The 14,121-nt window shown below is 35.8% G+C and overlaps 3 protein-coding genes across 4 annotated transcripts; all 3 read left to right on the top strand.

Annotated features, from left to right (window-relative positions):
- Positions 1-3: 3 nt before the first annotated feature.
- LOC113076239 (DNA polymerase delta subunit 4-like) lies at positions 4-8,746 on the top strand. Its single transcript, XM_026248897.1, has 5 exons — positions 4-132; positions 7,836-7,937; positions 8,113-8,202; positions 8,423-8,534; positions 8,618-8,746. The coding sequence occupies exons 2-5, from the start codon at positions 7,838-7,840 to the stop codon at positions 8,640-8,642; spliced, it is 327 nt and encodes a 108-aa protein (XP_026104682.1). The 5' UTR covers positions 4-132; positions 7,836-7,837; the 3' UTR covers positions 8,643-8,746.
- On the top strand, positions 146-6,961 carry LOC113076238 (uncharacterized). The gene is made up of 6 exons (XM_026248895.1): positions 146-990; positions 2,844-2,997; positions 3,094-3,287; positions 3,489-3,639; positions 3,724-3,851; positions 6,459-6,961. The coding sequence occupies exons 3-6, from the start codon at positions 3,180-3,182 to the stop codon at positions 6,744-6,746; spliced, it is 675 nt and encodes a 224-aa protein (XP_026104680.1). The 5' UTR covers positions 146-990; positions 2,844-2,997; positions 3,094-3,179; the 3' UTR covers positions 6,747-6,961.
- Positions 8,747-9,872: 1,126 nt separating the features above from the next.
- On the top strand, positions 9,873-13,412 carry LOC113076234 (sarcoplasmic/endoplasmic reticulum calcium ATPase 2-like). 2 transcript variants are annotated; one of them, XM_026248891.1, is made up of 6 exons: positions 9,873-10,043; positions 11,240-11,359; positions 11,484-11,501; positions 11,851-11,933; positions 13,014-13,118; positions 13,248-13,412. In XM_026248891.1, the coding sequence occupies exons 2-6, from the start codon at positions 11,242-11,244 to the stop codon at positions 13,395-13,397; spliced, it is 474 nt and encodes a 157-aa protein (XP_026104676.1). In that variant the 5' UTR covers positions 9,873-10,043; positions 11,240-11,241; the 3' UTR covers positions 13,398-13,412. The 2 variants fall into 2 exon arrangements, with proteins under 2 accessions (XP_026104676.1, XP_026104675.1); XM_026248890.1 differs by lacking the exon at positions 9,873-10,043 and adding an exon at positions 10,050-10,481.
- Positions 13,413-14,121: the final 709 nt, after the last annotated feature.

Genomic DNA, 14,121 nt, shown 5'->3' with positions numbered 1-14,121 from the left:
CCCTTCCTATCGAATGTCAGTTTTGTAAACGATCGAGCCACAAGAGCGAGAATTTAAAAGGCTTTATTGATAAAGACTGCTGTCAACATTGGCAAGTAATTGATCGTAAGACAACATCCAAGCAGCATTCAGGTATGCCGTGAATTTCATATATATGTAAGGGGATGCACGTGCAATTTTGCAAAAGCTTTAGTCCAGTCGGAAGCAGTGTTGTTCTATCGATCGATTAATAAAAATTGCCTTTACTGGTCATTTTAATGTTTTTTTTTTCTTATTCTACACAAAATGAATTGTTTTTGGGCTACTTTGCTGCATACGTGAGCATCTTTGAATAAAGATACTTTACTGTGCTTTGCTGCGATGTTTCCTATTTACAATGTATTGTAACAACCGCACAAAGGACAGTGAAGGCAGAGACCCGCACAATCAGATGGCAGTTTATACACGATTCTTTATTGCTTGTTAAAATATGGCATTATCTCATAAAACAGATTACCCCCCTTGTTTGCCAAAATTGGCCCACATACAAAACGGACGAGCTCACGTCAGGCGAGGAGGATACACAGGAAATCTTCAATTATCAGTTTATGAGTCCACCTAATCAGCTTCTGCAATCTCTGTACTATCTCAAACAGTTACATCGATCATGAGCTCTCCTAGCCCAAAGTAATATCCCTAGCTTCCTAACACATTTACCCCACCACTGACTGCCTACACTCTAAAAAATGTTGGGTTATTTTTTCTACCCAACCGCTGGGTTAAGTCTGTTGGGTCATTTTATTGGGTTATTTTCTCAGTGTTGGGTAGTTTTTAGTGTAACCCAGCCGCTGGGTTACCAGTTGGGTAAATTTTAGTGACAGTTGACACAGTGAACCCCTCCCCCTCCTCGACGCCTCAACTCTACCTTCGCGCCGCGGGCATTTTGAATCACCTCAGGAGTCGAGAGCCATCGTTTTTCAGCGAGGACAGCTGTTATTCGGAGAAAAAAGGGTATGTGTGTGTGTTATTTTTATCTATACAACTATAAAATAACAGAATATGCAAATAAGGCGGTTCGCTTGACATTAACAGTTTTAAAAAGTAACTCCTTGCTTCGTAAGCTTTGTAGGCTAGTCTGTTATGTTACAGCTTTTTCATGCTTTCTGAATAAATCGAACGTCTCCTTTGGTAAACATTTCCTCTGAAATACGTTACTTACACCATTGGTTCCCAACCTGGGGTCCCTCAGGGGGGCGCCAGAGTTCACAGGGGAGGGCGCGGGAGCGGATATGTTTGAGGTGAATAAAGATGCAAAAATCATATGCTAACAATGCCGATATCAATTACAATTTCGTTATTTTAAATATAGGCGCGTTGCGCGTGGCAAGCGCGCTCATAATGTAAGATACGTCGGCGCGACCACAACAGTGCCCAACATCAAATGGCAAACATAATGCAAGCGGAACGAAACTGCTCGTTATTGTGTGGTTGATGGACCGTTTATCAGTTTGGGCCAGTGCAGCGCGAGCCGATCGTGATCATGCGATGCTGTTACTACACAGCGCTAATAAGAGATCCAGTAAAGAAAGCATTTGAATTTGCCACAGAAGTAATAACATCGCTGCAAGATCTAGAGAGAAACATTCACATTTCTCTGTTATTAACGGATCAAACAGCACGTGGAAACCAGGAAGTAACATTGTGCCGTGAATGAACTATCCAGTGTCCAGATCTGCAACATTCACCATGTATTTACTGTAGTAACACTAACTGCAACCATGAAAGTAGGCTATAATGCCTTCAAGTAACATTACGTCGGTTTTATTTTGACATTATGAATACAATTGCTGCCCTCAAATGTTAATCTGAAATAAAATAAACCTTGGTTTATAACTACTACAATATTTCATTTTTTCCAAGAAGCTGTTTTGTTTTATATGCTCATAAGAAGAATAAATTATAGCTCCAGAATTACTCAAAGGAAAAAATATCACACTTTATTATGTTAGTTTTAATATCGAACCGAACCGTGAATTTTGTGAACCGTTAAACCCCTTATATATATATATATATATATATATATATATATATATATATATATATATATACATATATATATATATATATATTAGTGCTGGGAAAAAAATTAATTGCATTCAAAATAAAAGTTTTTGTTTGCATAATATATGTGTGTGTGTGAACTGTGTATAATTATTTTGTATATAAATACACGCATATGCATGTATTAATTTAATTTTTTTGCATGTATATAATGTATATACAGTAGCCTAATACATAATTTATATTATATATAAATATAAATAATTTATATATAAATAAATAAAAATATTAAATATATACATGCATATATGTGTATTTATATATACAAAATAATTATACACAGTACACACATATATAATATGCAAACACAAACATTTTTATTTTGGATGCGATACATTTTTTCCCAGCACTAATATACATTATATATATATATATATATATATATATATATATATATATATATATATATATATATATGGGGGAGGGGGGGGGTCCCGGATTGTTACATATGTACATGGGGGGGCCCCAAGGAAAAAGGTTGGGAACCACTGACTTACAGTATATGAGCTATTTAGTTGGTTTAAGGTAGATATTGAGATACATGACGCGAGTGTCGCGTCATAAAGCAAACATTTAACGTTAAGTTATAACGTTATATGCGACGCGACACTCGATCGCCTCATGTGTCCATAAACTATCATGTAAAATAATAAAGACAAAAAAAAACAGTTTAAATAAATTAAAAATCAGCAATAACTGTGGAACCAAATAAATGAGAATAAAAACTACTTTTATGTTTTAAGGAAGCATGGTTCAGCCCTGGACGAAGCCATCGTCCAGCTACTGGATTTCTGGAGGAACGCTTGCGAAATGTCAGGAAGAGAACCCGTCGTGAAAACTGCACAAGCCGTGAGAAAGAGGATTCTCAAGCCATAAGCAGCACCTTGGTTATACCAGGTAAAAATTTAAATTTGCTATCTTTTACTAAAAGCAAGTGTTTATTATTTTGGCAAATATCCTTAATTTTGTTGTTAAAATTATATTTATTTGTAGAGCCAAGTATTTCACCTGACAGAGCAGTACAACTTGCAGAATGGCTTAAAAATAATATATGGCCAGCTAACCAAGTTGCAGATTACATGAAAGAAACAGCCATCCACATGGCTCAGTGGATAAGAGCTAACGGGACAAAATCTATCGAGGAAATAACTTGTGAATTCCCTCGACTCCTTGATACGCCAGGCATGGTAGGTCCAAATCTGTGCATCTTTTTCCAGAAAGTCAGAATTCCTTTTGATGGTCATCAGGATGGGCAAAAAAAATAAACATTTTTTAAATAGGCAAATTAGTTTACCTGTACTGCTCTGGAACACTGGAAGGCTGAAGACAGAGCATTGCCTTTTAATTTTTTTAAATAAGTTAATGCAATGTTGATTTCTCATTTTCAGATTTCACAAGACTTCTCTGTATTATTCCCCGACCACGCAGAGAGACTTTTCCAAACTTGGAAAATGAGTTTCAAAGACAAAATCCTTTGCTTTGCCAGCCAGGAGAAAAAGGCGCAGGAGCTTCTCCAGAATTTAGACAGTTTGTCTCCAGGTACAGTTGTGAATGCAAGAACTAATAGTTATTCATTAGAATAATGATGACAAAATAATTAATACAAAATATTAATCTGCACAGAAGTCCAAAGTGACGTTGCACTCAGGCTGCTTCCTGTAATACTGCCCACCCCTGTCTACAAAAAAGGGATGAAAATGTTCAAACCAAGCTTGGAAGAAAATATCAAGTCTTTCATTGAATTCAAGCATGTAAGTAATTTTGTATTATTACACATCACGTGCAAACCATACTAAGAGCAAATTAAAATGGCTTAACATATCAAGTGTTTATAAAGTCACTGTCATCCGCATTAAATTCTTTATTTGTCATTGCTTAGAATCAGAAAAGAACTCCAAAAGCTATATACAGTGGCAAGAAAAAGTATTTGAAACTAGAGGTCGACCGATATTGGATTTTGCCGATACCAATAGCTAGGTTGGACCACATTGGCTGATACTGATAAATTAACCGATAATTTAAAAAAAAAACAGTACTTGTCACAGACACGCCAGGCTCCAGCACCACCCAATCACAGCACGCACCATCACCTGAGTACTAATCACACTCACCTGCTCCTCATCTACCTGCAATCTCCCCAGCACTCAAAAGTCACACACACACACGCAGTCACTGTCCGGTCTCGTTCGCAACTAGGTCTATACCTACCTGCTAACTCTAAGGACTAACCATATACCTGACTTACCTCTCTCCGGCGATCTCCAGTGTGCTCCTGTTCCCATTGTCTGTCTGTCTGTCTGTCTGTCTGTCTGTCTGTCTGTCTGTCTGTCTGTCTGTCTGTCTGTCTGTCTGTCTTCTTCCTCCTCCTCCATCGTCTCAAGCCACCACCTCTCGGATCATCCCACCTTCCAAGACACCAGCACCGTATCCTCTAGGCTTTTTCCTAAATTCCATTTTATTTCCAAATTCCGTTATTAAATTTTTCTGGATTCTGTTTTTTTTTTTTTAATTTTAGTCCACTCCTTTTTAGTAGTTAAATTAAAGTTTCTTAATCATAAAGCAAGTCTTCAATCTGCGTTTTCTGCATTGCGGAAAACATAGGGCCCTACATTTATCCCAGCACAATGTAAACTCTCACACTTTAACTGCTTCTATTCTTGAATCAGTAAGTCACTAAAAGACTTTGTGATTATCTAATCAAAATAAAAGAGCAGCGCTTGAGTCATAGGAGAACTCCCCGGTATCACACACACTCCGGACGCGTCGCGTTCAACTCGAGCAGCGGTCTAAAATGGTTTATTTATTCACCAAATGGACACGAGTTTATTTCAAGAATGAACAATGAGGCAAAGAGAAATTTGAAATTCAGTGTTTAAAAAACGATAAATCGGTCGACCTCTTATTTGAACCCTTTGGAATTAATTGGTTTTCTGCATTAATTGGTAATGTGATTTATATATTTCCTATTATGCAAACACAAAAGGATAGCCTGTAAGACCTTTGTTCATCTAAGAAACACAAATGAAGATATATGTAATGAAATCTGAGAAGTTTCTGTCCCTTCATTGACAGCCTACTCAACTACCACTTTCAAGGCATCCAGAAAATGCTCACTTTGGCTCCATAAAAAAAAAGACCTAAAGCACCATCAATGTAGAATTTAATTAGTGAAGCTTGAATACAGCCATCCCTCTTCCTCTGCTTTTGTCGTTGTTCTCTTGTGAATGCGCATTGGAGATTGATGTGGAAAAAATTTCTGTCACTTGAAAGTTGAAAGGTAGTTGAGTAGACTTGTCAGTGGAAGAACAGAAACCCCTCAGATTTCATTACGAATATTTTCATTTGTCTTCCGAAAAAACAAAAACAAAGGTCTTATGGGATTGAAACCACGTGAGAGTGAGGAATTTTAACAAAAATATTTTCATTTTTGGATGAAGTCTGTCTTTTAAGATTAAAATTGATCATTATAATTATTTATGTCTTTATTGAACATCCCATTACTAAGAGTAAAAACATTTACTGATTATCAAGAAGGAAACACAGTGTATTAAAAGAAAGGGAGAGTGAACTAATTGAAAATTATGATTACATTTTACTTTTGTCTTCTGTGAAATATGTAAATATGAAACTTCTGAAGCATAGTATTAAATGGAAAAAATATGATATTTTAACAACACAAAATCCTAAACTCATGAAAATTACAAAACATAAAAAGTTGTGGACTATCCAGGCAACAACAACAAGATTAGCTCATTTACATGTTTAATGGGATGTTCAAGACATGAAAGCTGTATCAGCTGTAAGTACCTACTTGCATCCAAATCACAGCTGTTTTAATATAGACTGATATTGTGTGACTACTTGTCACTATGTCATTATGTAACGCAAGAAAAAAAATATTGATAAAGGCATGTTATGTTGTAAATTACCACTGGGAGACCACAAACATTTTTAATTGCCTGTATTGCTTTAATAGAAATAGACCCCCCACCACCACCAATTTTAATACAATTTTTTTTGCTTGACATTGGGGGTGAAAACATTTATAACATAGAGAAGCTATGTGCACTAACTAGCATTTAGCAGTCTAGCATTTAATACTGAGCAGGACTCTATAGCCTAGAAGCCTCAGAAGGACTGGACTTGGACAGACTCAGCCTTACTAGGAATCAACCTTCCATTTGAGAAGCACCCTATAAAGACTGAATGATTAATTATGCAAATTACTGTAGAATGTAATTTGAGTCAACTCCACGATATATAAAATATTAATGACTGATTTTGTTTAATAATGCTGCATTTTGATATAGTGATGTATAGTGAGTTGTATGTTTTTAACATTTTTCTGTTTTTAACAGGTTGGGACCAACATGGTTGAATTTTTGAAGGAGGCAGAGCTCACTAAACCCTTCCCCTTTGTCCTTGGTCTTGGGGATGACAGTCAATGCCATCAAGCCTTTGTAGTTGTTGGCAAACAGGCACTGCATCAAAACACACTCCTTGGTGCTGTGGACACATGCTTTAAATTTTTTTATGTTTTAGACATCCATTTCCCGAAGCAGTGTGCACCAGTGTGGGAGTTTTTGCAGACTGTTGTCTACAAACTCCCAGGAACTGAATCTCCTTCTGTAAGACTGCTATATTAAGAGGAAAGTTGTCAGACTAATACATATATCTAAAGCATTTTACTTGTATCACTTTGTTCGTGTGCCTCTTTGTTAAACATACTCTCTAAAAAGTTATGAGTTTATATTAAGGGGAAAGTCATCTAACTAATATATATGAAGCATTGTACTTGTGTCTTATACTTGTGTATATAATGTAAATGTTTAAATCTAAGCTAATTTAATTTATTGATATTTATTTTTTTATATTTATAAAATGGAAATTGTATTTATATTTTATATGCTGTTTTATTGTTCATTGAGCATGAAAAAATATCATGCTTTTTTGCTATATGAATTATATATGCTTTTATGTCTTGCATTTGGATGTTCTTTATTAATAAATCTTCACCTTTTGAGTTATTACTGTTGCTTTTAGTGATTCTCTGTGATTTTATTATTATTATTATTATTATTAATAAACCTATTTCAGGTTTGTTTTTAACCAGCAATGTAGTCATTTTAATCAATAATGGAGTTAAATAAAACAACCCAACAAGTTGGGTCAAAGATTTAACCCAACCGGCTGGGTTAAAACAACCCAACGCTGGGTTTGTCCATATTTGACCCAGCGTTGGGTTGCCAAAATAACCCAAGTTGGGTTGTTTTAACCCAGCATTTTTTTAGAGTGTATCTTCACCGCCGGAAATAATAATTATCCCGAGCGGCCGTCTAGCGTTTCCCCATCAGTGAGAGCTCTCGGAATCTCTCTCGAATAGTACTCAACCCATCCTTAAATAATCATCATCTCCTCCTACATCAGCTGTACACTTTAATTCAATTAAGCCACAACAATTCATTCAAATTAAGGGGCGTGTACATTAACACCTAAATTCCAATTATTTCCTTCTCATTACAGTATCAAACGCAAGTGTTGTGTATACAATAACAATATGCATTTACAACATACTTGATGAATGATCTGAATATTAATGATTTAGACTTATCATCATGATCCCTGTAAGACTTTAGTTTACTATTTTTTTTTCATTGTTAGGTCAAGTTAACTAATCTTTCTTTATTTTCAGATATATTGTTAGATCAAGTTAACTAATCTTTCTTTATTTTCAGATATGACACCTAAGCGTGGCCTCATAACTGATACCTTCAAAGTTGTGAAGAAGGCAAGGAGGGGGGGCAAGAGAGACAAGTCTCCTCCACCGCCAATAGCAGGTGGGACAGGATGTTTGTTTCTGTTTGTGTATCTGCATGTGCATATTTCAGTGAAAGCAGAGATCTGTAATATGTCATGATATTCATAAAGTGTGCAAATTATTTAGAGCATGCAAATGCTCCAGTGATGCACCATTGATGCAGCAGCATTTATAACAATGTTATAACTTATCAGAGCCTGAGCCCCCACAACTGAGTGAAAGAGAAAAAGATCTACAAGAACTGAAGAAGTTTGATCTGGACTATAAATTCGGACCATGTACAGGTGCATTAATAATTTTACTAACCGATCTCTATGTGTAACATTATGGCAGTATTTTTTTGTCATTTCTGTAGTCTGTAAAGCAAAATAATCCTGAAATTTATCAGCCTTGTCACTTTGAGCTCTTGAATTCTTTTCAAGATAAAAATAATATATAATAGTGTGTGTGTGTGTGTGTGTGTGTGTTTGTGTATTTGTGTGTGTGTGTGTGTGTGTGTGTCAGGGATCAGTCGAATGCAGAGATGGGAGAGGGCAGCACTGCATGGGCTGAATCCCCCGCAGGAGATTAAAGACATTTTACTGAAGGAGAGCACTGACCCAGAGTACACACAGAGGTATTAATGATATGCACTCCTATACTCTCTCCTTCTCTTTCTCTCCCTTTTACTGTAATGCTCATGTTCTTTCTCTGTTTCAGTCTCTGGCGTGACTATCCCCTCTGAAAAAAAGATGAGAAAAGAAGAAATACTTTTGTAGTGTTTGATAATATGTTTGCTTTGTTGTTTATTACACTACATTTTATTAAACATTTTATACTCAAAAGTTATTGTTGAGTCATGGTTTACTCTATGTGCACCTGTTCTATATGCATAATATCAATCACACATATCCTTATGTGCCTTTTTTATTTAGTCTCTTTATTATATATTTTTTTATCTTTTTGGTATATTCTGTCACTTTTTATAAATTTGTGTTACATTTAAATTTTGTAAGTACCTTATAATCGTAAACCACAAATTAAAAGTTAAAAGGCCTATCTGACAATATTTTAGCAGCAGTGGATTAGCAGTGGATCCCAAACAATTTTGCTAAAAGCATTATTGTTTAACATATCGATTAATAATGATCACTTTTACCGATGCTTTTAAATTTTTTTATATGTAATTGAAAGTGGGCATGCTACATAAAAATGTTTTATGTTTTATTATAATTCTATAGGCCCACTTGCTTTTATAGATCTAAAGATCCCCTGTGCTGTGTGCTGCAATATTTCCTAATTAACAAAAGTTTTATATATATCATTCACACATATATAAATTACACTTACTGTAAAAGCTATTTTAACAGCTAGAAGTGCAAAAAAAAAAAAATGCAATTGTCTATTGAGTGGTCAATGACATATCTGTGAAGTGAAATCGAAGTCAGATACATATTATTGATCACCCAATAGACAATTAGATTTTTCTTTTTCTTTTTCTTTTTTTGCACTTCTAGCTGTTAAAATAGCTTTTACAGTAAGACATATGCATGCAGGAATTACAACAGTCACTCTCGAGAATGATATTAATTAGGGGCAGATAATTATTGCAATCACTGAAATAGGTCAGATACCCTTCCACCCATCAACCTGTTTGTTTGGCTAGAATTCATTATAATATTTTCACGTCGACGTGGATTATGGGTTTGACCAAATTTGCTGGCTCTGCATATCGACCTCATTCGTATGGTCCTAGTATTCACCAGCGAGCGCGTCATCAGCCTCCCTTGAGTGACAGATGGATGCGGGGGGAGGAGCTGGATTTATTGACACAAGAGACGTTGTCCCGCCTCTTCGGTTAGAGCTGTTTCTCATTGGTTCACAACAGCGTCACTTAACATTCACGTAGCCTGAGTGGTTTATATAAAAATAAATTATATGGCGTTTATTGTCGCACGCAACGGTCACTGGTTAAACAGATAGCCACAGTGTGGGTGGAAGCCTCGCCCTCCTGCAGTAAGAACGAGCAGGCGGAACTATCAGTAGATGGACGAAGCTGATTTGTCCACTCCATCCGTCCGGATGAGGTTTTGATCGCTCATTGGCTGCAGCGTTGCCCTTCGATACTGCGACTGAAGCGCCTACGGTAATAATGTCGCTCAGTGACCTAGTATTAAATAAAGCGACGGTTATGTGGAAAGGAGGTAGCGGTGGATTATAGCATCGGCTTGGCAATTTTAAATACTACCGGTACATTCAGGAAGACTTGTCAGCGTCGAAAATTTACCAAAAAAAAATCAGTCATTCATCCCACAGTAAATTATTTTTGTATAATATTCCGGATCATGCTGAAATCTGAAGGAAAACGTATAGCAGAAAATCCTCACTTGCCTTGAGCAGCGCTGCAGTGCGATCTCTGCCTCTCCGTCCGACTGGATTTCATCAGCAGATCGATCTACAACAGCACACACCGCATTGGGTTTTAACTGGGATATATTCTCTCTTGTCGCGGTTTAGCAAATCGGTTTGGTGTAACTGAAGTTATTGGTTTGCAGAGGACCGAATTAACGTTACAATTAAACTGGTGAGTAAGGTTTTGTCGGTGTGTCTGATACAGTAGATTGGGAAGTTATCGATCACAGTGCCTGCAGGATCAGTCATTAAGGGAATCTGATCAGCGCTGTGTGCGTGTATTTTGCCCAGTCAGCTGTAAGCCAAACTTGACAGAAAGATACACAATTCACAGCTCGTAATCACTCGCTATTATTTACATTTACAACATCATTGGCATAAAATGAACCGAAACGTTTTGCCTGGGATATTTATGTGTGAGACCTAACGTTATAGAGTTAAATATTATCCTGAATGGTTATATTCAGAAAGTCATCGTTATAACTAAACCTGCAGGTAACGCACAGTAATAACAGGTAGTTTCGCGTCTTAATACAGTTTCCGGAAAATATAATATCCTGGGTCTTTCATTCAGGGAGGTATCTTACGGTTAATCATAAATACACAGCAGGTGCGCACAGGTGTTTACTGTTACGTTACGTTTACGTTAGGATACAGTTTTTTTTTTTAAATATCGAAAATTCCTGCTAGTATCTGAGCCTTGTTTGAAATTGAAAGCTATTATTCAGATAAAAATGAAAATATGACATGTTGAATCCCTTATGTTGGTCCAAACCTGACAGAAATCACTTTCATTGTTTCTAGTGTTCCTGCAGTCAAAGTGGACAGTGACTGCGACTATTATTTTTTACATGGGAAGGTTGTCATTTTCAGGTAAGGCTGAGTAAAATATGATGGAATTAAATTTTGAAATCTATTATTTCCTTGCAGGGATGGACAATGCCCATACAAAGACGGTTGAGGAGGTGCTGGGATATTTCGGTGTCAACGAGACAACGGGACTGAGCTCTGAGCAATTAAGGAAGAGCAGAGAAAGATGGGGCCCCAATGGTACTACATATCTTCCACAACTGTTTTGTCCATTATGAACAATAGAAAATGTCATGATGAGATTGAATTTAACCTTTATATCTTATCTTCTGCTCATTTTACTTTGCTATAACCTGTGCCACAGAGTTACCTGCAGAAGAAGGTGAGCTGCTCCCTTGGGTTTGTGTAATTATTAGCAGATCTTTCATCATATTCTCTAAGTTAAAAGTCTCTCTGAGCTTACCTTTGTTTCATGGGAGATGCTGGTTGTCTATATAATTAGTTATTATTAGACTCCCTTGAGGAGGTTGGATGAGGTTTGTACTCTGTTTGTAGCTGAATAGATCTTGATTGAATGTTAAAGATGTATTTGTAATGTTTTTTTTTTCATGTTTACGAGGTTTACATGTTCCAGGTTTTAGTTTTCTGAGGGTTCTTTTTCACTTAATGGAAAGTGATGTTGAAACTTTGTGACCACCGTAGGTCTTTATCATTTTTTGTTGTGTTTACAGGTAAGTCACTATGGGAACTTGTTCTGGAGCAGTTTGAGGATCTGCTAGTTCGGATTCTTCTCCTTGCTGCCTGTATTTCCTTTGTAAGTATAAATCAAAGACTGTGTTTACTCTCTACACAAGAGTAGTGCTGCCACAGCACAATAGCACAAGCTTTTCACATTTATAGAGACCAAACATATATGCATTAATTCTACAAAACTCTAGCAATCTCCATTCATCCACAAATACTACTGCCAAATATCTATCCATCCATCTCAAAATATCTGTATAATTGCAAATTGATTTTAGGTAACAATTCAATGAACAATAAGTTAATATTGTGCTTACTGACACAATATTTTCAGTACTTCTGAAAAAATTTTTTGTCTGTTTTTGCTGAACAATTTGAGTGAGCTGATGATTCAGTGAGCTGTTCATAAAGACGGTCACTTGCTTTGTTTTTGAATGAATCAGTCATTTGAGCGAGTTGGTTGAATGGATCATTGAATTACTCACTTGACCTGCTGCCACCTGTTGGTGTAGTTTTAAATTTCATATTTAGACTATCATTTTATTAAAATAAAAAATTATATATATATATATATATATATATATATATATATATATATATATATATATATATATATATATATATAATTCAGTATTCAGCAAAAAATAGAAGAAAAACATTAATGCCTATTCAAACCCATTAATTGGCATTATTTATGCAATTCTAATAGCTAATTTTGGCCAATTCTTTTTAACATATCTTCTTTACCCTTTTTTTTCAAATATATTTTAAATGCATGTAAATTAAAATCTGTATTATCCTTATTTTAAGAATACATACTAACTAAAATAATGCTTTAGTTATCATTAGTTTAATTCTTGCACAGAGTTACAATTAAAAGCCTGGTTTGCTGTCTCAAGCTTTGCATACACAAATGTCCACACAAAAAATATGTTTGCACTAGATTTAAGATAAAAGTTAGAACCAACTGAAAGCCTTATTTAGAATCGATTAGATTTTTAAATGGAAATGTATGTTTATGCAGTTGTTCTGAATCTTGTTTGACATTTGCATGGGAACATGGTTTACATTCTGTTGGAAATCATAAAGCTTAGAGAAAAATTCATATTGCCCATGTTTTGCATTACATTGTTCTTTCTCTGTCTTTCAGACTCTGGCCTGGTTTGAGGAAGGGGAAGGAACAATCACAGCCTTCGTAGAGCCATTTGTCATTCTCCTCATTCTTATTGCCAATGCCATTGTAGGAGTGTGGCAGGTAAAGGCTATGTAAATTCTTAAATACCTCTTAAATATGTTAATATAAAATATATGAAGCCTGTGGATGAGACAATAATGCCGGGTGATTTGCTAGAAATTACAATTCACTGTGTGTATGATTTTGTAGGAGCGTAATGCAGAAAATGCCATTGAAGCCCTAAAACAATATGAGCCTGAAATGGGGAAGGTGTACAGACAGGACAGGAAGAGTGTTCAGAGGGTCAGAGCCAGGGAGATTGTGCCTGGAGACATTGTGGAGGTGGCTGGTAAGAATTAGAACTAGATTTCTACATCACTTTTTTTTTAAATTTGCCAAATTAAAATGAATTTAATGAGACATTTATTTTTAGTTTGTTCATCGGTACGCTAATGTGTTTCATTTATGTCCCAGTTGCCTTTTATAATTCATTCTAAGAGGCTGGAGTAAAAGTTAGAGAAAATAAAATAGATGTGGTAAGTGTTTCCATAAAGAAAAAAAAAGAGGTCCACTCTCAAAGGAGATGTCTGGAGATAATTTTAGGACATTGCTGAATAGAGATGGCTGTGTTCTGATTGTTTGTCAAAGCCAGTCAAAACTGCCTAGGACAGTCTGTCTCAAATGCATTTCTCAGGAAAATAGCCAGCTGTTCCCACAGTTAGGCAAAGTATTGTTAAATTCATGTTTGGCATAGTTGGATTCTTTCCAAAAAACAGGCACATTGATTATCTGAAGTAATGACTCCGTGGAGAACTGCTGCCCAAAAATATCACAGGTCCCCACCATGTATTTATGAAAAAAATCTCATTTTACTTTTTTTAGTGAACAGGTTTTAGATTCCTTAAACAGGTTATTTACTTTTGCATTAATAAAATGCTACTGTCAGAATTCCTGGGTTATGAGGTTTTGTTTTAAATACTGTTTACATTTCTGAATTATGCTTGGGCTTTAGGCAGTTATGCATTGAACTGTCCTATTATTATTGTTGGTGAGCTGTGACTTGCAGCCACAGTTCCTTTTGCGT

Source organism: Carassius auratus, unplaced genomic scaffold, assembly GCF_003368295.1.
Source record: "Carassius auratus strain Wakin unplaced genomic scaffold, ASM336829v1 scaf_tig00019387, whole genome shotgun sequence".
In the NCBI taxonomy this organism is placed as follows: Eukaryota; Metazoa; Chordata; class Actinopteri; order Cypriniformes; family Cyprinidae; genus Carassius; species Carassius auratus.
This window is presented reverse-complemented; position numbering and strand designations above follow the sequence as displayed.

What these genes read in the sequence shown, in the direction of transcription:
- LOC113076238 (XM_026248895.1), top strand. Translation starts at nt 3,180, where the DNA reads ATGAAAGAAACAGCCATCCACATGGCTCAGTGGATAAGAGCTAACGGG. An exon ending in TCCTTGATACGCCAGGCATG is followed by an intron (nt 3,288 to 3,488) that starts GTAGGTCCAAAT and finishes TCTCATTTTCAG; the next exon opens with ATTTCACAAGACTTCTCTGT. An exon ending in CTTTCATTGAATTCAAGCAT is followed by an intron (nt 3,852 to 6,458) that starts GTAAGTAATTTT and finishes TGTTTTTAACAG; the next exon opens with GTTGGGACCAACATGGTTGA.
- LOC113076234 (XM_026248891.1), top strand. Translation starts at nt 11,242, where the DNA reads ATGGACAATGCCCATACAAAGACGGTTGAGGAGGTGCTGGGATATTTC. An exon ending in TTGCTGCCTGTATTTCCTTT is followed by an intron (nt 11,934 to 13,013) that starts GTAAGTATAAAT and finishes TCTGTCTTTCAG; the next exon opens with ACTCTGGCCTGGTTTGAGGA. An exon ending in CCATTGTAGGAGTGTGGCAG is followed by an intron (nt 13,119 to 13,247) that starts GTAAAGGCTATG and finishes ATGATTTTGTAG; the next exon opens with GAGCGTAATGCAGAAAATGC.
- LOC113076239 (XM_026248897.1), top strand. Translation starts at nt 7,838, where the DNA reads ATGACACCTAAGCGTGGCCTCATAACTGATACCTTCAAAGTTGTGAAG. An exon ending in TCCTCCACCGCCAATAGCAG is followed by an intron (nt 7,938 to 8,112) that starts GTGGGACAGGAT and finishes ATAACTTATCAG; the next exon opens with AGCCTGAGCCCCCACAACTG. An exon ending in GACCCAGAGTACACACAGAG is followed by an intron (nt 8,535 to 8,617) that starts GTATTAATGATA and finishes TCTCTGTTTCAG; the next exon opens with TCTCTGGCGTGACTATCCCC.